Raw genomic sequence first — 23,611 nt, forward strand, 5'->3', positions numbered from 1 at the left:
CCCCATGAGATAAGAGCACAACCAGATGAAAAACTGTCTTGGCACCAGCACCATCCAGCAGCTCACTGAGGAACCAAGAGGACATTTCAGGCAGGCTTCTGCTGAATTTCTTCCCTTGATTTTGCTGCAGTACCCAGTTCTGCAGGCACGGCCTTGAACATGACTGTATCAAACAGCCTTCTGCAGGAACGCACAAGGGCTCACTGAGCGATTCAAGCTGTTTGGTACAAATAGAGCATCATTAGCAGCCACTGAGTCACTTGCTGCCAACTGTGTTATGCTAACATGAGTCAGCTTTTTACCTTGGAAGACACTGATCTTACTCAATGCCACAGCACCACGGCACTGGGGCACTTGCTGGCAGCTCCCACTCCAAGCAGCAGGCTCACTCTTGCCAAGTGATATGCCAGGTTCCGTGTGTTTGTTTTTTTCTTGTTAATATTTTTTTTTTTCCTATCTTTTTCTAACTACAGCAGGATTTCCCCCCTAAAAACAAGGTGATACTGCTTTTCGTTTAAGTCTTTGTTTGTTTGTTTGTTTTTTAATGTAAATATCAAAATGTCTTAAGGCTCTAAGGAAAAGAAGCACTTGAAATTCTGGTTCAACCCAGATTTAAATGCGAAATTTTTAACACTAACAAAACATTAACAAACCAAACACTAACATTAACCAACACTTAACAGGGACAGCTGTCTGAAACTAACTAGTACAATCTGGCACAAGAAAGCAATCAACAACTTTCAGTTCACTGCTTAAGGTCCTGCAGACAGATTTAAAGACAAAACAAGGTACCTTAACACCTCGTAACAGAACACACATGATTCGGTATCAGTGTGACCCTGGAGAAAAAAAGTAGTGGATCCCCAAGTGTTTCACCTTCTCCCTATGCACAACCAGACACTACAGGTTTCCAGACCATAAGCCTTTCATTTTTCTTTGTTAAAAGCAGACAAAGCCAAGATCAGAGCTTTTAAAGAAAAATGATTTAACTGCATCTTGATATTTTTTCCTACTTTGTATTTCTGAGAAGGACTAAAAACACCACATGCTGCTGCACAATTCATGGGTGAGCTGAATGTAACAGAGGCACCACAGAAACTGGTACTCATCCAAACTGCCTTCTCACCTGGGGAGACCCTCTGCACTTACAGCTATCCCTGGTACAGTGGTAACAGGGTAAATGAAACGTGCTCTGAGTACAGGGATACAGAAACACACTCTTTTTCAAAGGTAATTAATACGAATTTAAATTAGTATAGATAAACAGCCATGCAAAAGTCTGAGCAGGAAGGTTTCCCAACACATATATGTCCAAAGCCCTAGGCATTTGTTTTAATTTAGAGATGCAGTTTTGCTCCACTCCGCCTTTTGATATACTTAGAGCTGAAAATCACAGATAAATGTGCATCGGGTTTATGGGGTAAGGCTGTGGTACCAGGGAGTTACAAGGGTGGCCGCTGTGAGTGGAGTCCCGTAGTTTTAGTTTCTCACTGCTCTAGTCTGTTAGTAATAAGCAATACAAAATATTAATCTCCCTACACTGAGTCTCTTTTGCTCAGGATGGTAACTGGTGAGCCATCTCCCTGTCCTTATCTCAACCCTTGAACACTTTTCCATTGTGTTTTCTCCCCTTCTTCCTTTGAAGAGGGGGAATGAAAGAGTAGTGTAGTGAAGTTTAGCTGCCTACCCATGTGAAACCACCACACAATGCCAACTCACTGATCTATCAGCATTTTAAACTGATGTTTCAGAAAGCTTTTGCCATCTGAGAACAGGGCTGTCCTGAATGAGGCACTATTTGCAAGTGGGGCATCCCCTGCAATAGAAATTGCTTCTTCAGGTGAAGCTTGCCTTTCTGACCAGAAATTGTTGGACTATGAACAAGTTTAGGAAAAGGTTAAACCATAAGGGAAGGAATCAACTCGATATTGCAAGTTAAAGCGCATGGAAATAATATTATGTAGCTTAAAGACAAGTACTCAGCTTCAGCTGTCCTTACCACTTTCTCCTGAAGTTGGGGATGGTGGTGGAGTGGCAGCAGTAACGCTGTGTTTGTCCCATATGCTCTCCAAAATACCTGGCCAAAGAGATATTTTTCAGAACAGACTGCTAAAAGACAGATTGATCTAACAAACATACTGGAGACAGAGCGCTCTGCTAAAACACATCTTGAGTGCTCCAACAAGGAACATTCCGTACAAGAACTCAGTAAGTTTTTCAGGGTCACTAAGAGAAGACAATCTCAATCCCTTTATAAAGAGGAGGATGTGTGCAGCTATATATCTACTTTGCTACACAAGCTTCTTTCATAGTCTTTTGACCCAGTCACCCAACAGTAGAGTTGAGCTTTTGAACAGCAGGAGTGGTCCTACGTCACCCACACGTTGCCTCCCTGCACTGTGAACATGCAGGCTTGCTATCATAGGGACAGTGAAGGAAGACAATTGCTTCAGGGCTGCAAGGCCGCCAACTCGTACCTGTGAGGAGCCCAAGCACTGTTTGCACCTGGTCCAGGAGCAGCTTGCGTAACTCTTCCTTCCGGGCTACGCTAAGATCCTCTCGCGGACATGCCAGTTCTTCCGAAGTTGTTTTCAACATTATCAGCCCCAGAGGAGTGGTCACAGGAGACTGAATTAACTGAGAGGAAAAGGCATGAAAGCAACACGTGATAACATTCTGCAGAACTGTCAGATCACAGAAAGGAGATCAGTAATTGTATTGGCTGTTTACAAGCAAGTATCAGTTCCCCTGGTTTGTAGCAGTGCATGTTGAGGGAAGAGAACTGCAAGTATTGGATTTCCTGAGACATTAATCTATGTTGCAACAGTTCAAGCACCATGGGAATCCTTGGGGTTTCGAGAGAGCTTTCATAATGTCGTTGCACACATTCTCTGTTCCAGCATGTTTACCAGTAACAGTTTGTTCCCCTTGTTTACTGCCTTCTGCTGACATCATCACTTCTCAGAATTGCCTCAGCACCCAGGAGTTCACCACGTAACAGGGCTGCTGCTGAAGCCACGCTCAGACTGGGAGCCTGCACCATCAGCCAAACAGTTCCCCCCTATCCCCCTCCCCCCAAAAAAAGTTCTTTCCAATTGCAGACAGACAAATGCAGCCAGTACTGGATGGCAACAGAACGCAGGTAAGGGATGTAACCTCTCCTTGCATTTGCATCACATCTCATTCTGGAAATCACATTTACCCTAAAAAGAATGATTTCCACCATGTACAGGATGCACAGGAATAGGACCAGAGAAAGCAGTGATTTTCGCCTTCATTAGGCACTGGGACATTATCGACACACTCAAGTGGGAAAAAGTTTTATTTTCAGCTGGAAGACACTGCTGTTCTCTTGACCTGAAACATCCGAGTGATTTATGCACTACTCCCTCTAGAAGAAAAAAAAAATCTAAAGCCAATCACAATTATTGCAAGTAATTCCTGAAGTCATAAATTAAACAACGCAGGCTGACTTCAGCTCACTGGCCCACCAGACCAGAGACAAACTGACTTAACATTGCCCAGGCTACACAGTTTGGTGAAATATGCTGGGAAAAAAAAAAGCCATCTATAAGCTCTTAGTCTAGATGTACATCACTCTGGCCTTCAGAAAGGAAGCACGATGGCACAGGAGCAGACAGCTAAAGGAAGTTAAACATACAGCTTGTTAGTGAATTAAAAGATGACTTAACATCTCCTCTCATAATATTTTCTGACAAAGCCAGGAAGTCTGGCAAAACCATGCCCTGGCACTTCAGTAATGTTAGATTTTGTACCTCTAAAGCAGCAGCATTAGAATTACTGTTTCTGCATAATGACAGCACAATAGACCAAGTTACTTTTCTTCTCCATTTCCCTAATGGCTCAATAAAACTTTTAGAAACTACTTAGAGGACTGCGATACCAATTTACTGCTACAGAATCTAATAATTGCTTCAAATGATCTCGGAAGAAGAAAGGACTTGTGCAACTCTCAAGTCTATCTAGCACAGGAGCAGAGTGTTTTGCTTTTGCTCTTCACTATTTTGGGATCCTGCAGTTGAGTATTAGTGCTTTTCTTCCCATTCCTCTCAACGTTTTTGGAAGGCCTCTGATACAGAAATTAATTTATAGCAACGCTTCCCTCAGAAGCTGAGTCTACAAGGAGAGGCTTAAAGAAAAATTGATACCCGAAGTGGGCTTGCAAGCACCTAAGATAGCCTCCAAATGGCTAGAAGAGCAAGTAGAAGCTCAGAGAGCATTTCAATTGCAGATCCAGATAAAACCAAGGCCAAAACTGTAAATGTAGACAGTTGTCTTAAATTACTTATTGTCAAACTGACAATTCGGGAAAAAATTGCAGTGTGCTGCACTACATGATTACAGAGCTATTTGAAAAGAGATTACTCCAGTAAGTAACAAGCTCGGTTTGCCAAGTCTGCATTTTTTTTCCCCCAAATTTTGCAATTAATACTAGATCCATTTGTCTTAACAAAAACTCCTGACACTTTGGGACCTTGATTTATTTCAATAATTGCCTTGTAGTTTGTTTGTGGGCATAGCCGCATTCAAATCATGTAATTATATCAGCAGAAAAACGTGGAGAGGCACCTCAGTTTAGGCTCAGCCTCTACGCCAATTATGAAGGATTTGGGGAGAACTGGAAACCAAGCACCCAAACCCAAAGAGGAGGGTAGCACCCGCCTGGCTGGGCTCCAGCAGCAGGGAGCTGTTCGTCTGACCCAAACTTCACTGCGAAGGAGCCGCATGTCAAACAAATATTGTTCAAACTAGCAGCACTGTCTCAGCCAGGGCCCTCAAACACACCTCTCCTCTCAAACGCCCCAGCAGCATTCAGTTAGTGCCTTCACATGATGAGGTGCCAAAGCTTTTCAGGGTAATTTGGTTAATAGAATTAAGTGAAAAAAATCTCTAACAGCTCCATTCAGAAACTTCATTTTCAACATAACACTAGAAAGATGTATAATATGTAGGAAGCCATGGGCCACTTGAAAATTAAAGGAAAAGGAATCAGAGAAGGAACTTTGTTTTTCATGCAAGTATTTAATCTTCAAGGGAAGTCACTATTCAAGGAAACAAATTACGGCCCTCTGTGAATGAGAAGTTTTACCTTTAGAAGCTTCTTACCTGCAAGATATTAGTGAAGAAGTCATGGTAGAACATGGGCCAGTCCTGTCGGCCGATATCCACGATGACTTTGCAGAGCTTGTTCCTGATGAAGTAAGGCAGAGTTTTGTGGTGAGCTAGCAGGAGTTTGGGCAGGCAGCTGCGGATCTCCATTTTGTCTTGAGATGGGACCCCAAGCCACATCTTATTGATCAGGTTCTGGAAAAGAAACAGACCTCCACAGTGAGCCCACCTGAAACATGCTGATCTCGCGTGCTTCACCAAAATTAAGCAGTTAGGTGTCTGAGTAGGAGAACCTTAAAAGGCTACAGCCTTCAGAGCCATCCGTGTCCCTCACTGACCAAGCACAGGCCATAAACGGGCAGACCTGCAGATCAGCAAGCCAGCAGATATTAGCAGATTAAGCAGAAGATGGTTCTTTTGTTCCAGCTCTGACACACAGCTTCGCTCTCTGGGCAAAAAGCTGAAATTTCAGACGCTGGGACTGCCCTCAGCCCTAACCCTGGCACCTCCACAGCAACACAACCACGAGTGTGTGTGAATACACGAGAGTGTCTAGGCACAACTACAGCAGCTTCACCGAGGCCACGGACCCCGTTCCACTAACTTGGAATAAGTTTTGCTACCTGATGGGGGACTTGGGCAAATGAAGCCCTTGATATCTCAGGCTGAGGAGCAAAACTCACTGAGCTCACCCCTCTAAGCCACACAGTGTACAGGAGAAAGCTCCAACAAGGAAATAAGAGCCCAGACCCACCACAGCACTATCAGATTCACCCATCCAACATGAGATGTTCACAAAAGTCTCAGTGCCCTTTCAAAGGGCAAAGCACAGCCTTATATGAGGTAGAATAAAAAAAAGGGAAGCAGGTTTGGCTTTAGATGTCTCTGGTGCCACGCAGGTCTGAGGAAGGTCACCTCTCGAAAGGACTTTGCAGAGACGGGGCATCACTTTACCAGAAAGCTTTTAGGCCACTTAAAAACCAGGCAAAATCCCTAAGAAGGCAGAATTGCAAATTGCTTTCCTGCCACGCTACAATCCCATTTAGGGACTCCGGAGCATTAGTAGCTGAGCCTCGAAGGATAACTTATGTAGGAGGCCTGCTCCAGGGGCGCTGCCTGCAGCCATCTGCAGCCATATAGCCTGGAAAATCCAGCGCCAGGAAATACTGTGCGGTGCTTTGCTGGGGGAAATAGAAGGCTGGGCTTGTGGTCAAAGCAGATTTAGTTCACAAAACTGTACAGAGGTACCACTTCAGAGTGTAGAGGGGCAGGTTTATGTGTGTATATATCTATATGCCTTCTATATGGCACATACACCAAGTGTCTCAGAGGTTACTTTCTCCTCCCCTACAGGAGATGTGGAAATACTACTTAAAAGCCAGCAGTGACCCAACCAAGTGTGAGTTCCTCACTGCTAGTCCACAACTAGAATTTCTGAAGTGCCCATAAAACTGGAAGATGCTTCAGCATTAATATCCATCCCTTACTGCCCACGGAGTTTGTCCACTCAGCTGGCCTGAACACAGCCGCTTTCTCCACCTGGGAAACGTCCTGGGGAAGGCATTGTCTTTTCCAAAACCAAGCAGAAATAATTCACCTAGAAGGGGGCCAGGAAGTTTTGATTCCAGATCTGCTGTGGACTTTCTAGACATTCTTGAAAATACAGCGTCCTCCAGAAGTTTGGGGGATGAGCCTTGTGTTCATAAACATGGTTTTACTGACAATCAGCACAGACCCAAAGGCTATGACGAAGGCTCAGGCGCAGACTGACCCAGGACTAGCCGAACGCAGTGCCACAGCAGTTAACTTTGGAAATTCCAGCTTCTCAGTGGAGAGATCCTAATCTCTCAGCTGAGCTGTGAACTCACTTCCCTCAGTTTACACACGCACAGTGATTCCTTTGTTCTGCTTAGTTCTGGGCACAATTATTTTCAGTACTACTTTACCCCCCTCTGCCTCTGCCCTAGAGCACCAGAGGCTCAGTAATCAAATGTTTTCCTCTTCATGAAAATCAATTTAATTATTGCAGGCTGCTGCGGTTTGACATCCAGCCCCAGAGCAGGGAACAACTCCCGTATCGTTTCTGTCACGAACACCCCTTTAGGAGAGGAAGGATCGCCCAATGGTCTTAGGACATGGCAGATTAAGTTTGCAGCCCCACTTCAGGCTCCCTCCCTTTGCAGCCCCAGATAAATAAACAGAGCTTTGTGAGTCAAGAAGTCAACAACAACACGGAGACATCATTTGTCAAAACAACTATGAAGAACAGAGTTGTTTGCTCTATCCATAAAGTGGCCCAGTGCAAAGGGTATAAACACTCCTTGAGTTCAGAGCAAGGCTCGGACTGCTGATCCAGCCCAGAACAGAGTGCAGAGGCAAAAAAAAAAAAAAAAAAAAAGACCAAATTGAGGCATGACATTGACCAAGCCCCAGGACATCAGCAGGGAAAGACACTGCATGGCTCGCTGAGATATCAGCTGATAAAACAAAGCTTTCACAGAATAATTTAGTTTCTTCAGTAGCTATACAGATCAATATTCAGGCTTTTAGCCATTAACTTTGTTCCCTTTATAAGCGGGTAACAAGTGGGATGCGGTCTTGTAAGAGCGACCTTCCCTCTACAACTAGCACATAAGCTTGTGGGATGCAATTCAGAAAAGAACATCAGAAAAATAGATGTCAAAAATAAAAGAAACTTTGTTTTCCCTCTTAGCGTTACAGTTTGCAGCAGCTAGTAGGAGGTAATCATACACATATTTCTGACCGTAAAAGAGTATAAAAGCAATAGCACTCTTAAAAGCTTTGTGCAGAAAACTCAAGCAGCCTCTGAAACTGCAGGCAATTTGTACTGAGAGATGCCAGGAAGTTAATTCTTCAATTTGTGTACAAAGATTCATATTCTCCTACCCTAAGCCTGCCATTAAATAACCTCTTTAGGAGAAAGCAATAAAAGCAAGCTTTATCACTGTACTTATTAGGGTTGCCTTTTCAGACAAACATTTTCAAATAAAATCGATTGCCATATAAAACTGCATCAGACACGGAAAATGCACCATGCAGGCAACAATATCCATTTTACCTCAAACACGGTCAAACTGTACATCATCACATAGTCATTTCTTGTACTTGACAGGAAATAGAGGCAGAATCTCCAGGCTCCTATCTGCTGGGCAAAATTATTTAAAAGCTCCTCTGAAAAAAAAAAAGTATTAAAAATACATTAAAGCCCAACCTGTAAACAGATTCGTAACAACCTATGTATAGCACACCGAGCTTAGAAGATACCCCATATTCGGAGCAACTCAAACAACCAGGGGAGGGGGGGAAAAAATCATCCTCAAAAGCATTAAAACCAAACTAACAACAGGCTTTCATGAAAACAAAATAGGTATGGCAAAAATTGTGTACTCTGAAATAAGTGCTACACCAGACTCATAGCTGAGTATTAAGACAAGCTACTCAAAAATCATTTGCAAGCACGACTATTCCAAGTGTAAGAGCCCAATGTTGGAATACCAGGTCCCTGTGAAAGACTGCAAGCATTTCAGAACACATACAGCATTGGGAAACGCTCGTTTCAATGCAATTGCTCTGAGAGACATTGATTTTTTTGCAAGTCAGCATAAAAAAACCTCTCTGAACACTCAGATGCAGGATATGGTGGTAATCTCAAGTCAAGCAACTACACACCCAACGTGGCACAAGGAAAAGCTGCAAGGGCTGTGGTCTCCAGGCTAACCAAATGTAAGCCTTAACCAGCGAGTTCCTTCCCTGCAACTTGACCAGGAGAGCAGGGGGATGCTGAAGATTTTTTCCCTTCCCACAGCTCTGCCATTTCAGCTTCTAAGCAATAAAAATTTAAGGAAGAGCTAAAAAATAAAAAAATTAAGATGAGGTTGTGCTTTAATAAATGCAACAAGCTTTAATACATGCAACAAATCCAAAAAGCTCCTGAAAAAATGAAGGGACTGAAAAACTACTTCACAAATCCCAGTTATCAGTGCCGCACACAGGTCTGACCTCCTTTTCGACTCATCCCTTGTGCTGCCGGGAGCACAGCAAGGGTATTTGCTATACACCTAAATTTGGGCTAAATGAAAAGGCACGACAGAGTCTTTCTAGCACTGCATGTGATCACCACAACAGGGAAAAAAAAAAAAAGACACTTTGCTAGTTGCTTATTCTTTATTCTTCCAGGTTTCTGGAAGAAATCTTTCATGCTGATCACAGACTTGGCACTGAAGTTACAGAAATGGCAGAAGCCTGAGAAGAAAAGCAAACAGCCTACTTCTGCCCATTAAATACAGCTGCAAGAAGCTAATCTAGAGCACCTGTAAGATCTCTGCTGGTTTTCAGAAGGACATATTTAATAACACTAACCAAAATGAAACCTCACTGTTTATTCCCACTTGTCATTTCACATTAATTAGGACATTCTTCTGCTTTCCCTTCTTAGGGCAGCACAGATCTGAAATCCACGCTCCATCTCTAGGCAGAAGGTAGACATTTCCCAAGACGAGCAGTCTAACAATGTGCAGGCAGAGAAAAGCTAACATCTTTCTCCCATCCTCGCCAAGTCACCACTTGGAGAAAGGAGCTGCACCTCCGTGCTTACAGAAACAGAGGGTTACTGATGTATTAATTATCTGTAGGACTTGCCACAGCAACTCCAAGACCCAAACTTTCATGTTCATACCTCAGCAGGGGAGGCTGAGATGCCAGTTCTGTACCAGGCAGAGCACTTTTGTCTGCTGTGTTTAACAACCACTCAGTGTCCTCCGCTGAGGTCTGCAGGCAGCAGAAAGCCCACAGGACCAGCCCCTAAAAGCAGCTTGCACTCACCTATCTCACGTTTCCGCTCATTCGTTGTGCAGTTGTGGAAAAACTCTGTCATTAAACTCTCCAACGCCCGTAGCGAGGCCTCTTCAGATGCCTGGGGACAGCACAGAAAGAAAGGAGTTAAAGCAAATTTCCACTTTGAATCGTGCTCCCTTCTGTGCACAGCTGACGTCCACGGAAGGCAGCGCGTGGAGGTCGGCATCAGTCACCACGCAGAAGTACTCAAAAACTAAGCAGGTAGAAGGCAAAACTGTCTGGAATTGAACCTGCTCACTGCAGCGAGAGCCAAGGAGCAACAATTCCCCCAAAGGCAGCAAATTCGAGTCAGGGTGCTTTCAGCCTGAGCCTGTTCCCATTTCTGACTCGGTGCCACGCTGCCTCCTCCAACACCAAAGGTGCCACGGAAGAAGCAGCAGCAGCTTGAAAGCTGAAGGAATTCCCGGCGCTTGGAGAAGTGACACACAAGGATTCAGAGGTTTAATTAAAGCACAACATTCCTCCACCCCCCAAATTTACTTTTTGGAAACATTCAGTTATAGCTCTGTATGTACAAACCCTAAAAAAAAAAAAGGCATTAGTACACAGCAGCCACAGGGTTACTGGGGCTCTGTGACCCTCTGGAGCTGAGATAATTTTATCCCAGTGCCATCCCCACGCCGAGGTCAGCCTCTCTACCTGCACTCCCCTTCCCTGCCGATGGATCGGCTTAGAGGAGAGCCCGGCACAGCACAGCAGTGCTCTTAGTCATTCCCCTAAGGTTTGCAGCTCACGCTGTCAATAATAAATGCACAGAAACAATGCAAACCGGGAAAGAAAACTGAAAGTTCTGCCTCTAAGAGTGAAAACAAACACAAAACGATGACTGGCAGCCTTCTGTGCAGAGCCAGGCTGGGGGGAGCTGGGCAAGCGAGGCCACTTGCGGGCACAGAGCCGCTGCCAGCTCCCATCCCCAGGGAGCACCGCAGCAGGAGCATCTCCTCTCCTCTCCTAAGCACCAGCAAGCCAGGACACCAGCATGGGCCCCACCAAGGGATGCTCTGTGGGACGCTGCTTTTTCGATTACCTAGCAGAGGAATGCTGAGTTTCAGCCTCTTCGTGCCTCCCCACCCCCTTTTTCTCCTGTTAAATCCGCCTCTAGAGAGCAAAGACTATTTTAGAAAGAAAAAAAAGTATTCTGTTAGCAGGCAATTGGCTTAAAATAGCCCACAATCAAATCAAAGCCACTTTGTCAACTTAAGCAAGATCAAGCACCCATTATCACTTCCTTAATCCATTTACCCGCAGTCCCTGGCAGCGCAGGCTTCACCTTGCAGCTGGCCCTGGCTCCCTTCTGCCCAGCTAACAGCAGCCCCGCGGTAAGAGCTTGATTTTAAGAACTCCACTTGACCCGTTCCCATGACGTTAGGATGCAGCCACGCTGCCTTTCCCATGCATTTCTGTCCTGGACGCTTCACGTTGTTGCAAATCCCTTCCTAACCTACTCACTCCCAATGAGATCGGGACACGTGAACCCAGTGTTTTAGCAAATCCCCAGAGTTTGCTTCTTTGCTGCTCAACACAGACCAAATCTCACCAGCAGTTCCAGATGCCGAACACCCAAAAAGGCATTTCCAGCCTTTGGCCACATCAGTCTGATGCAGCCAAACTGCTCCATGGGAGGACAGCTCTCTGTCCCGTCCCTCCATGACCCAGATCACCTCAGTTCACTGAGAGGCGTTAGCTCCATGCACAGGGATGTTAGGGCTCCATTGGGTTAGCACCGTTAATTCAATCCATCTTTCGGAAGAGTAGGTGAGATAAAACCACTTTATCAGGGCCAAGAAGTTGCAGGCTTCCCAAAAACATCAAACACCTGACAGATCCCCTGCTGCCTCTAAACTACCTCAGAGCAGAGGTTTTGAAGAGGGCTGAGGCTGCTCCCAGGAACACCTTTCCCCTTCTGTACGAGCAGCGCCATCACCATACTCAAAACATCAAAAGCACAAAGGGAACAGCACCAGGCTAGCAGCACGGGTGGATTGCCAGAAGTGTGCAGATGGAGCAGCCGTGCTCTGTCCCTGGACAAATGCTTGCTCTGGAGGGTTTTGCCCAAGCCGAGAGCTGCAGCCCCTGACCTTCCCTTTTGGCAAGGGACAGGCAGAGGTAGAAGTCACCCAGCCGGCCTCTCCAAACAGGATTTCATGCAAGAAGCCCAGGCTGGCCAGAAGCCAGCTCGGGCAGCAAGCAGCAGCGTGACCTCCCAGACTGTTTCACTCTCCCATTCGACTTCTCCCGGCTGCTCTGGAGGTTTTGCCACAGGCAGGTGGAGCACCACAAACCACCCGATGCAATCAGAGCCTTGCCCACACCGGGCTCTGCAAACACCAAAGCCCTCCTGGCTCCACAGGTGCCAACTGCTGGGCACCCCGCTCTTACCATCGGCAGAGAGCAGCGCTCTGCGCTTCTCCATGCCTTTTGGGCACCCCTCAGATGAACCGTTCCTGGGGCAGGCAGTAGTTATCTGTCTTTCAGGCGAAGGCTGTGATAACTAGGTCATCCTGAGAAGGAGGACACGCTGCTGCAGGGCTGCAGAGGCAAGGAGACCTGCTCGGAGGCTGCACCTCGGTGTTATCGCTCCTGCCGTTTGCTTTCTTCGAGGACTCGGTGTTTACTCTGTACTGAAGGACAAAGGAGCAGGAAGGCGCACCAGGATCTGGGGGAGAAGTGCCGAAGGCTCCCGATCCTGAGCAGCAAAAACACGTGGATGACTGCAGGAGCTGGGACAGTCAGGGTGAGACCAAACCCCGCCGGCAGTCAGAGCCATCAGCGCTCAGTTCAGCTGCTGTTTGGTCTGAAGTTCAGCCATTTGGGTCATAGAGAATTTTATAAATTAAGTGTTTTCAAGGAAAGATGCAGTCTGGACCATCACTTGCAAAATTTGCCATAGGGTTTCTGGGCAAGGGCTGGCTGCATGCATTACCTGCGTGAGGCACTACAAAATATTCAGCTGTTAAAGCAGAAAGACTTCTGCTTGTTTTCCGAAGGTTTCATTCCCCCTTTCCCCACCAAGGCCTGCTGGTGTCCGCAGGCTAGTTGAAGAAGTGCCATTTACTCTCCTCCATCAACCATCTGAGAGAAACCCCACGCATTTCTCTAACTCCTGTGTGCAGAGCAAGCCTTGTGAGCTTTTTTTTTTTTTACCACAAAAAACTTCTCCATTCACTAAAAGCAGCCAAGGTTGGCTTTCACGAGTCACCATCCACAGTCACTCCCCTGCTTCCAACTCCTTCCAGCAGGGACAGTCAGGCCGCTACGTGCAGCATCTCCACTGCTGTCTTCGGCCAATGCTCCAGCCAGCAGTGTTGCAACCAGCTGGGTGCCTGAGGTGTTGGCACATGGAAGAAAGCAAACGCACCTCTTCCTAGATGGCCACGGATGTCCACACTCCATAATTTGACCCTGGAAATCGCCCACCCTCAGAGGAAGTGCCCCGTGTGACCGGGATCAGGCTGGGAGCTCACACACCCATCCCATCCCATCCCATCCCCGCTTTGGTCTCACCACGTTTGTTAAGGGTGTTTCACTAGCTTATCGAGCGAGAGGTGTGTGACTGCTTACTCAGCCCGTTTATCTATCAGCTACAACCTTTAACAGGCATCTCATACCCTCAGAAAGATGGATTCACAGCTGAGAACGCAGCTTCCTCTTTGGGCAGAAATTGCAAGGTTTGCTATCAAGTGCTTGCACGTTTCAAGAGCTTCTCTGTCAACCAAAGCACCAAAAAAGAGAAAGGTGTAACAAAACCAGCCGGCTTCAGAGCTATTGTAAAATTGCGTTTGCAGATGGAAGAGCCATTAACTGATTTCTCTTACAGAAAAGACATTCCCCTCTTACAAACGATCATTGTGGAAAACAGGAAAGTGCTTATAAAGCTATTTATTTATTTTTTTCTCCAGAAGAGCTTTCATTTAGAGTAGATTTGCCTTTTTTTTTTTTTTTTTTTTTTCCATTTTGCATTCTCTTAAGACATCCGAAGCAGGACAGTCATATGCTCCAAACAGCTCCAAAGCATCAGCCTCAGTGGCCGTGCCCGGCTGTCACATTTTACTTTCATAAATAAATGCTTTTAAAAAGGAAAGCGATTATTTCTGGTAGCAGAAAGCCCTTCTCTAATGCTTTGCCATAAAAACCCAAGCTGTTAACCTTTTAATGGCTGCTATTAACAGCTCAGCTGAGCATCGATCATACAAATGATGCTCTAAATACAGCATCCCAGGCAGAGGATAACTGTAAAAAGGGCTGGTTTTTGTTTTAATGCGTTTGGAAATGGGTATCACTAAACCAAAATTAAGGTAATCCCTCTACGAGGGCTTTGGTTGTTTGCTAAGATGTTAATTGAGGCTGCACCATTCCGCAGGTGACTCCAGCTGAACTTTGGGCAGCCCTGGAGCAGCCTCCTCGGATGCTGAAGGGGGATTTTGCCGCACGCAACCCTGACTTCCTATGGTTTCAAACCTCCTTTTATACCCCCTTCCTACCAGCAGCAGCACGAGACGCAGCCCACCACAGCTCAGCCTCCTGCTGTTTATCGAGGTTTGGATCTTAGCACGTTTCAGGCACTCAGCTAGAAGGAGCATCAGCTACGTCTGCTTCTCGTGCTGGTACCAGCTCGTCCAGGAGGGGAGGGACTGCAAGAAAGCATTTAGGAAAAACCCTACCTCTGGTTTGAAGTGTTCCCAGCAGGAATTTCCATCGTGCCACCAGTAAGCCAGGGGGCAAGGTTAAAAGAAAACACAGACCCACCACAACAGCAACTGTCGGTGTAACAAAATTCATTAATTCCCTGTCTTTGCTGCCTCCAAGTGACCCTGCCCCATCCCCTTCCACCTGGGAGCCTCCTGCTTCCAACTCGGTGCAGTTACTCACTGGCATGGCTCTATGTATACACACACAAACACTCTAGCTGGTTTTTCTTCCTTTTATCCATATTATTTAGCGTTGTAAATCATTTTTAAGCACGCAGTGGAAGCTGTGGAATGTAATTATACACTTCAAACACCCATGCACGTGTCCTAACATAGTTATTTAGGCTCTGACTTCACCAATTATTGGGGTGGCTTCCGGAACCCCTCCCTGCCCAAACCCTAACCTAAGGTGACAATGAGCAGCTGCAGCTCCTAATTACAGCCCCAGAAGATGGCGGGGTCACCCCGAGCCTGGTGTGGCTCACAGCAGCCTTCCTTCTGCTGCCGTCAGCAAAGCGCAGCCGTTGTCGCTGCTGCAGCCATCCCTCAGAGCAGCTTCGAGCCGCTCCACGCCGCCAAGCTCATGAAAGAACCGAAGCGGGGTGTTATTTTTAGCAACAAAAATCAGAATTCTGGAGTGCTTAAAAAAAAAAAAAAGCTGTGTGATACCCAACACATCTTCTGGAAAGGCTGAACGCACGCTTCGCAGAGGCAGAGCTCCGCGTTACTTGAATACTTGCTGCTTTTAATCATTTCCAGCTAACAGCTTTACAAGTCTGGGTTTTCACACGCATTCCAAGGGTCTCGGTAACAGCATTACGAGGCTCACCCTGAAGTCTTCAAACACAAAGCAGCGCACAGCCCATCACGTACGTGCTCCCCTGCAGTACGTTGCTGATGATATCAGCCGTGCTCTGTCTTTACTCTCAGTTTCCTCGTTGCATTTCAGACATGTTTTTGTGGTTTAATGAACAGAAACTAGGCTCGGCTTCACTCTGCGCTCTGAGAACAGCTCGGGCTCCTGGTGCCTTTTCGAGAGATTTTCCGGCTGCAGAACACAACCCGGTCGCCTGGCCCACTCGTTTCAGGAGCCGTCAGTCCAGCGGCTCGCTGATGAGATGCTGATTTTGCAAACTTTTCTCTTATCCCACAATTTAGGCCAGAGATCTACAACAGATGTCAGGAATTACTCTGCTATCTAAAGGCAACCAACAGGAGCGAGGCAAAGCAGCAAACGCACCACGCTGCACGCAGTCCCTGTGCCGTGATGGAGCTGCTGTCCTGCACGACAGCTGCCTCTACGGCTCCTCAGCTGAGAAATGCCAGATTACACTTCAGGAATCAATGTAAACATCAGCTGGGGACTAAAAATGCTCACAGGCTGAAGGCTGCTGCGCAGAGCGGGCTACGGAGAGGCAGCAGCAATAAGCTGATTCCTTGAACAGGATAAAGAGATCATCTTACCTGTAAACACCGCCTGGTACACGAGTAATCAGGCACCTTTTAGAATACCTACGGGCTCACGTTTCTTAAATCTTCTTCTACAGGCAGGTTCGGTTAACCAGGCTGCAGGTTTTAAGGCTGAGCTTTGATTAGCAGGCTCAAGTGGCCAAATCAGCTCCCTCCTAAACTGGAGGCTCTTCACGGTGAGAGTCAACCCCGGGGAAGCGCGTCCTCCAAGGAGCATTTAGCACTGGCTCAGCTCTTCACAAAAGGTGCTCGGTAACGCGTGGAAACGCAGCAGGCATAAAGCATTAAAATTCGACGCCTACAAATTCTTTTAGAAACCTACCAGATGAATAAAACAAGCGCAGCAACCCGGCAAAAGCACAGGCAGATTCAGCCGTGGCACCGGCACAAGCCCCGCCGTGGAGCACCTCTACTTCGGGCACCACCAGAGGAACGGGGCCCGGCGTCCCGCGTGCCCTCCAGGCTGCACGGGGCCAGCCACACGCTGCTTTATGGCTGCTGGAGCTCCACACGGTGCTTGGGATCTCCCTGGTTGCCTCCCAGTGTACACCAGCAGCTTAAACCCCTTATAACAAAGCCCAGCACCCCCCACCTGCAGGGCACAGGCTTGCGATGGTGGCGTCAGGACCCATCAGGGCTCCCCGTGCCAGCCCGCGATGCCACAGAGGACAGGAGGGCCCTGCCCGTCCTCATGGGGCCAGGCTCCTGTGGGATTGCTCGAGGCGATGGCCACGGGGTGCAGGTCACTTCCCTCTTCTCCAGGGAGGGGAATCCAGGCCTGAGCAAACAGCCCCGAGGGCTGCCCAGCCAAACGCAACCGGCTCTCGCGTTTTGAGGTAGCGCTCGTCTGGGGATCTCCAGCATCTTATCTGGGGTAAGCTGGGTGTTAACAAGGCAGGTGGGGAACAGCCCTCAAGGCTGCACGATTTCAGACAGAAGTATATCGGGGCTGGAGAGCACGCCAGGAAGAAATCAAAAACTGCAGTGTTAAGGAAACTGCGCGCACCTCGCTCAAACGGGCTGCGACAAAGAGCAGCAGCAGCAATTTGTAAGATGAATTTAGGAAGGATCCCACAAAGCACAGCTTTCTGAGTTGAAATCCGTCTAAAACAAGCACCAATTGTCAAGTTTTAACGGAGTCTTCCTACAAAGAGCAGTGTGAATGCTCTTACAGATGTGCATTTGATACTTCAAAAGCTTTCTTCCTTGTGACTCACTCAAACGTGGTGGCTCCTTTGACCAGGGAGGAGGAGACTGGAGAAGAGTTCAGATGCGATAGGAGCAGTAACCCTGGCACCCCGCATATCAGCGCTGAGCTGTCCAAGAAGCATTAACAGATTTTCCAAAACACTTCTCGAATACTTCACTGCCGGCAGGACCATGAAAGCAAACCCCTATTTATCTGAGCCTGCAGGCAGCTCAGTGACAGGGGCCAAACACCCAATGCAGCCGTTTGCAATCCGACCTTTAGGAGTCTCTGGAAGCGAGCACGTCTGCAGAGATGGAAATTGAAAGTACTACAGCAAGCAAAGGAGAAAGTGAATGTAAGAAGCCGAGGATTATTCAGCAGGTTTCTTACCATGGCACTCCTATTCATCGGCAGCTCCCTCTACACAAAGGGAGCCCCTGCTGAGATTCTGACTGCGCCGAAAAATCCCCTTACCTTGGTGAAAAACTCTCCCAGCACAGACAAAGGGACATCAAAGCAAGGTTTGTGCTACAGAGAGCTCGGGACAAGGATTATACCTTGCCCAATGCTACAGCAGCCAGACCTGCTTTCCAGGGAGGTGGTCGCTGTACACAAAGGCACGATGTTTTATAAGACCCTGCTGAAGAACAGAAAAACCCGCAGTACTGCAAATTTAATTCCTGGCAAGAGCGTTAGAACTTGTGTTGGGCACTTAAGAGCATTTATGGAACTGATGCGGGTAAGGCTCACCATGGGAATAACTCCGCAGGACTTCGTTTGAACGTTTCCAAAGAATAGCACATTGAGACAAAACATCTCCTCCGCTGAAAGGCAAACAAGATGTTGCTATCGATAACGCTTCTGCGCTTCGGGGTGTTTCACACCAGCCGCCTGCTCCTCGCCCTCACATCTCCTGGGCTCTGGGGAAGCGCTGCAGGAAGCCTCCGGGGGAGTTCTCAGGGCTGTGCCCCTCAGCACAAGGGGCTCAGGTCAGCGCGACCCGGCTCATGGGAAGCAAAAAGCAGCAGCCCAAACTCTGCAGCAAGCTGCTGCAAAGCAGCCTATTCCTCCCGCACCTTTTCCCCATCGAGGGCAAACCATTTCTCCTGGCGTCCCGGCTGTCCTTGCAGCTCCTTGCATTGCCTTCTTCTTCCCTTGCTTTGTGTTTGCACGGAGAAAGCCCAGCAGCAGTGCATGGTTCAGCCTTCGGCCCCATACCGACACCGGTATGTGGAGGGGGACAGTGGTGAGGCAAGACAGCATCACCCAAGCACAACACAGGATTTTCAGACAAAATTATCTCCCATAAGATCAAAAAAACTCATCTAGAAGGCAACGTCCCCTGCCTTCAACACTGACTTCAGCATCCTGGCTCCTTTTCGCAAAAAAAGGGGGAAAAAAGGAAATATGACAAAGAAATTCATGCTGCCATTAAAGCTGTAATAAAATATTAAATCAAACCGCTAAAAATAGACACAGGCGTGCAGACCCAGCTACGAAACTTGGAGATGCTGAACCAAATACAAGATGATTCGGAGCACAAATGCAGCGCGTTGGAAAACTAAAATAAATGCAACTCTGGGCAGGATTCCCCCAGGAGAGGGATCACGGAAGATTGGGAATTAACAAATTTACCATGTTGCTAAAAGAGTCGGAAACAGGTATAGTGAAAGTTTTCTCTGCTGTCTGTAAGTAGGAATCACAAACTGTTACAGAAAGCTGTAAGATGTGTGTGTGTCAGGGGAAGGTTGGAAAAAGCCCTGCCTCACAGCAGAAACACCTCCCCTAAGCTTTAGGTGCTCGTGTGCAAGATAATCTGTATGGGAAAACGGGAGTTGCTTCTTCCCTCTACCAAACCATTAATATTTGTGCTCGGTTGGAAGGAGCAGACCTGTACAGAGCGGGAGGCAGATGCTGCACGCTCCACCTCCACAAATGATGTTCTACTTGGGACAAATGAAGCTGGCAGAGGCCTCGCTTCTCTCACAGGAGTAGAGGACTGCCACGGGAACACCTGGGATGCAGGAAGGCAGCAGCGACCCAAATGCAAATATAGGAATATAGGTGCTGCCAGGAGCTGACTGACACAGGACAAGGGTTCGGAGGGATTTTAGGATGCATTATGCGACCAGCCAGCCATCAGATACAAAAGCTCCTTGGCATTTTTTCTCCTATTTTGCACGCAGCAATGGCAGATCCTTCCTCCCGAGCTAACAGGCACCACCTAACGATGGGCGTTAAACTCATCTGATGGACCTTGAGGCTCCACAACATTGCCTAAATACCTTTTAGCCTCACTGGAGGCCGTAGAGCTTACCCAGGCCTTCAAAACACGGCGTGTGTAATGCACCACTCACAGATGCTCACACGTAACCATCCTACCGAGACAAAGCCAAGGGGGAAGCCCCCTTCCCAGCTGCACTGGAGACCAGCCTTGCCACTGCAAACCCAGTTCTGATTCCTCTTTCTTTTAGCTCTGCCAGAGCTGAGTTAAACCCAGGTTTGCCAACGATGCCCCAGCACCACCAGCAAGCCCCGCAGTGCGCCGTGCTGCCTCCCGCAGCCACGGAGGCTTTGCTGCAGAGATGGTAATGCCCACGAACCGCTTCGTGGATTTAAGTCTTAGCTCTCGTCTCAGGATTTAATAAAACGGGGATAATGCTCCAGAGGGGCAGAAAAAGTGACGTGACTTGCAGGCCGAAAAAGGAAGCCAGATGTTCGAGCTGAGGTGAGGACTTACCAGTTCCTATTCTCTCGTTTCCCCGCACGGCACGGCGAGTCAGAACGCTTTCTGAAAAGATTTACTTTTCTTTTTCAGCTGCGCACTAAGGAGATACCAGGAGGCGGCCAGAACCTCAGGCTGCCACACCAGGGGCCCGGTGCTGATGCTGACGGTGGCAGGATGGGAGCTGAGCGGGGGAGGCCCCGCTCCATCTCCTCTCCACCTCGCAGGCCTCCCCGCGGTGCAGAGGCGACCTCGCCAAGCACCAGCGCTTCCTGCCTGCTGCAGCGCTCTGCAGCCTCACCGGGTTCCTCTCCATCTCCTCCTGGAGGCTGTCCCCAGGGTTTGCCAGCTTCCCAGCCAGGCAGCAGCAGCCCAAGCTCCAGCTGCAGGCAGCGGGGCCACCGACAGGGGCTCGGTTCAGCCAGCCCCCGGGCCACCAGCTCAGCAGCGCACAAAAAACGTGGGCTGCTTGGGTAACTCAGCAGCAAGCTCCCTGGAAACCACCTGCAGCTCGCCAGCCCCCTGGCTGGATATCCAGCACTCCAGGCATCCCGGACTCCCCAGCACGTGGAAGGTTTAAACACCACCGTGGGCTCTTCAGAGGAAGCTTTAAGCGTAAGAAATGACAGCGCTCACTGCTAAAAAAAAAAAAAAAAAAAAAAAAAAAAAAAAAGCAAGCTGATAACGGGGGGGGCTCCAAAATCAAAGCCGGGATGCTGCCGGGAAAAACTTCGAAGGAGCCGAGCTGCCCACGCCCGCTGCCTCCTCCCAGCTCTGCGGAGTTATATTTGCCTCACGCAGAACAGGGACCCGGGTTTTTTTGGGCCGGCTGCTGCTGCTCGTGGTGGACGCTTCCCGTTTCGCTGCGCACACCCGAGGGCTGCTGACAACAGGAAAGAAGAGCGCCCGGCTTCGTAGCTAGCACCAGCGGCTTCCCGTGCCATTTTAAAGCCCCTACACCTCTCAAAACAGCCTTTCTGGGATAGAAACCTTACTCCTAAGTTATTCTTCTAGCTGCTGGCACCACACAAGTCCCAGCTAAAAAAAGAGAACATTCTCCAGGAGGTCAGTGCCTGCCTCACACAGCCCCCCGGAGAGCTGAGGAGGCACCTGGAGGGTGGCTGCTGGGCTCTGGGCATCACCGCTGCTCTCTGAGCCTCCCCTCGGGGTACTGGGAGCAGAAAAAGGGCGAAAGGATCAGAGGTGAAACAACCGCATGGCTTCTTGGGATGCGAAACACGAGTGTTGATGACTTGGTCCACAAATACTCATTTTGAATATTCTTTAATATCACCTAGAAGAAACCTAACACTCGACTGGGAAGCACACGAGCACTTTGGAGCTAGTTATTCCCTATTTAGAGCCCACAGACCCAACCCCAAAGAAATCCATTTGAGATGCCCAAGTTTTACACCGTTTTCTTTCCCTACAAAGATGTCACTACGTCACCAAGGCTGGCGCACACCTTCTGCCCAGAAAGCCACCGCCTGGAAGCTGCATCTCTGCTAAACGGGGCTCAGCAGCCTGGCACGGCACCAGCTTCGGTGCCACGACCGCAAAGCCCGCAGGAATTGATACCTCACAAAGCAAGAGGCTGATCCGAGCTTCCTGCGAGACCAAATAGCTTCTTAGTGGCAGCACAGCATTCCTGAGCCATGGGGGGAGGTGGAGCACACCGCACTGCCACCTGTTTACACCAGGAGCCCGCTGCAGTTCCCCTCGTGCCCTTGATGCCCCTCACACCACCTCGGTTTTCTCTCTGCTCCTGCCCAGGCCCTAACTCACCACCCCCCTACTGCTTAAACCCAGTTTAACTAACGAAGCCTGATCCCACAAGCCTGTATTTTGACAGCACCGTTTAATTACGCAGTATTTATTCCCAGCACGCCTCGCAGGAGCTCATCTTCACGCTTTCCCCACTGTTTCTGGGCAGCAGGGCACGCCGGCAGCAGAACTGGCCCATTCGCAGCTCCAAGGGAATGAGAACGGGAGGAAAACCCCAAACTGCAGCCACACGAAGCGTTACAACAGCCAGTTCTGCAGCACAGCCCCTGCCTGCTCCTCACCTCCATACCCAGTGCCTGGCTTGGCACTGAACCGAGTATTTAACGCTCAAGGAAAAAAAAACAAAACAAGAGGGGATTCGGCACACAGCAGGCTGGAAGCATACGGCTCCAGGAAGGAAAAGGAAGAAATAAGCAGCCCTTTTGCCAGCTGTATTTACTGGCGTGCTCCCCGAAGCACAGAACTCTGTAACCTCATTCCACAAGCACAGCCACAGCTCGCTGCACTGCACGGGCCTGCCCAGCCCTCAAAATCCAGCCACGGCAGCCGCTCATCTTCCTGAAGCGGGGGGACTCGCGGGGAAAAAACCCACCTGGGGAGCACAGCCCTGGGCTGTAGCTTCAGGGGAAGCCGCACTAAGAACTGTGAGTGACACCTGGCAGGCGAGCCAGGAGCCCATCGGCACGGCGGGTGACAAATTTACAGCTACAAACCGACTTCCTGACAAAAAGGGGGCTGAGGAGGCCGAGCCGGAGACATCCGAGGGCTGAAAATAGAAGGGGCTGAAAAGCAGCGCGGGGGCTGCCGCCCTCCCCGGGGGGACCCTGCGGGGAGGCAGGGCTGGGGGCAGCTCCCTGCTTACCGGGTACCTGCAAAATGGGTGTCTGCGGCTCCCCCCTGCCTGCCCAACAAGCTCTGCAGTGCCAGGTCTCCCTCCGGGCAGAATAAGAGAAAAACAACCAGAAAAATATATAAAATATTAAGGAAAATAAACGAGCCTTAAGGCGGCCCTGGGGGTGCCGAGCACCGCTGCACCCCCCCCCCCCCCCCCCACGGGCAGGCTCCCCCCTGGCACCGAGATCTCCTCTTCCTGCCTCTGGGCATGGAGAAAAGGGGAAAAAAGAGGGGGTGGGGGTGCAGATGGGGGCCGGCTCGGCGGTGCGGCCGGCGGCAGCGGGCAGGGCGCGGCGGCGGAGGGCAGGGGCGGCAGCAGCACCCCCGGGCCCGCTCCCCACGGCCCCCCCCACCCCCCTCAGGCCTCCCCCTCGGCGGGCAGGCCCCGGCCGGGCCCCGCACTCACCATGGCTGCCGGCGGCTCCCTCGGGGCGGCTCTAGGCCGGGCGCCGCGCTGCGCTCATGGCACGGGCGGCGGCCATGCAGCGGCCGCGGCCCCCCCGGCCTCCCCCAGCGCCGGGCAGAGGCGGCCGGAGGGCAGGGCCCCAGGGCAGGGCCCGAGCGGGGCTCGGGGCTGGCGGCGGCGGCGACGGCCCCGGGGCTGCCTGAGGCGCGTCCCGCCGCGCAGCGGGAGGGGGCCCGGCCCTGCCCGCCCCGCCCACCGGAAGCGGCCGCCGGGCGCCGCCGGCCAATGGGAAGCGAGGAAGAGGCCGAGCCGCGCCTGCGCGCTCCGCCGCCGCGCACGCCGCCGCCGCCGCCATCTTGGAGGAGGGCGCGGCGCCTCCCCCTCCTTCTTCTCCCCCCCCCTCCCTCCCGCACCCGGAGCGGCTGCGCCTGCGCAAAGGGCGAGGCCCG

The 23,611-nt window shown here is 49.7% G+C and overlaps 1 protein-coding gene across 2 annotated transcripts in view; it reads right to left on the reverse strand.

The window, feature by feature from the left end:
• The window catches only part of XPO6 (exportin 6), a 52,599-nt gene extending 29,193 nt beyond the window's left edge, over window positions 1-23,406 (reverse strand). For both annotated transcript variants that reach the window (XM_082772227.1, XM_082772226.1), the window contains exons 1-6: window positions 23,163-23,406; window positions 9,973-10,063; window positions 8,210-8,322; window positions 5,128-5,325; window positions 2,478-2,637; window positions 2,000-2,077 (exon numbers count right to left, since the gene is read on the reverse strand). In XM_082772227.1, coding sequence (XP_082628353.1) covers window positions 2,000-2,077; window positions 2,478-2,637; window positions 5,128-5,325; window positions 8,210-8,322; window positions 9,973-10,063; window positions 23,163-23,165 — 643 coding nt within the window. In that variant the 5' untranslated portion in view covers window positions 23,166-23,406. The remainder of the gene's footprint in view (window positions 1-1,999; window positions 2,078-2,477; window positions 2,638-5,127; window positions 5,326-8,209; window positions 8,323-9,972; window positions 10,064-23,162) is intronic.
• Window positions 23,407-23,611: the final 205 nt, after the last annotated feature.

This window comes from Aythya marila, assembly GCF_965140915.1.
Source record: "Aythya marila genome assembly, chromosome: 15".
NCBI classification, from domain to species: Eukaryota; Metazoa; Chordata; class Aves; order Anseriformes; family Anatidae; genus Aythya; species Aythya marila.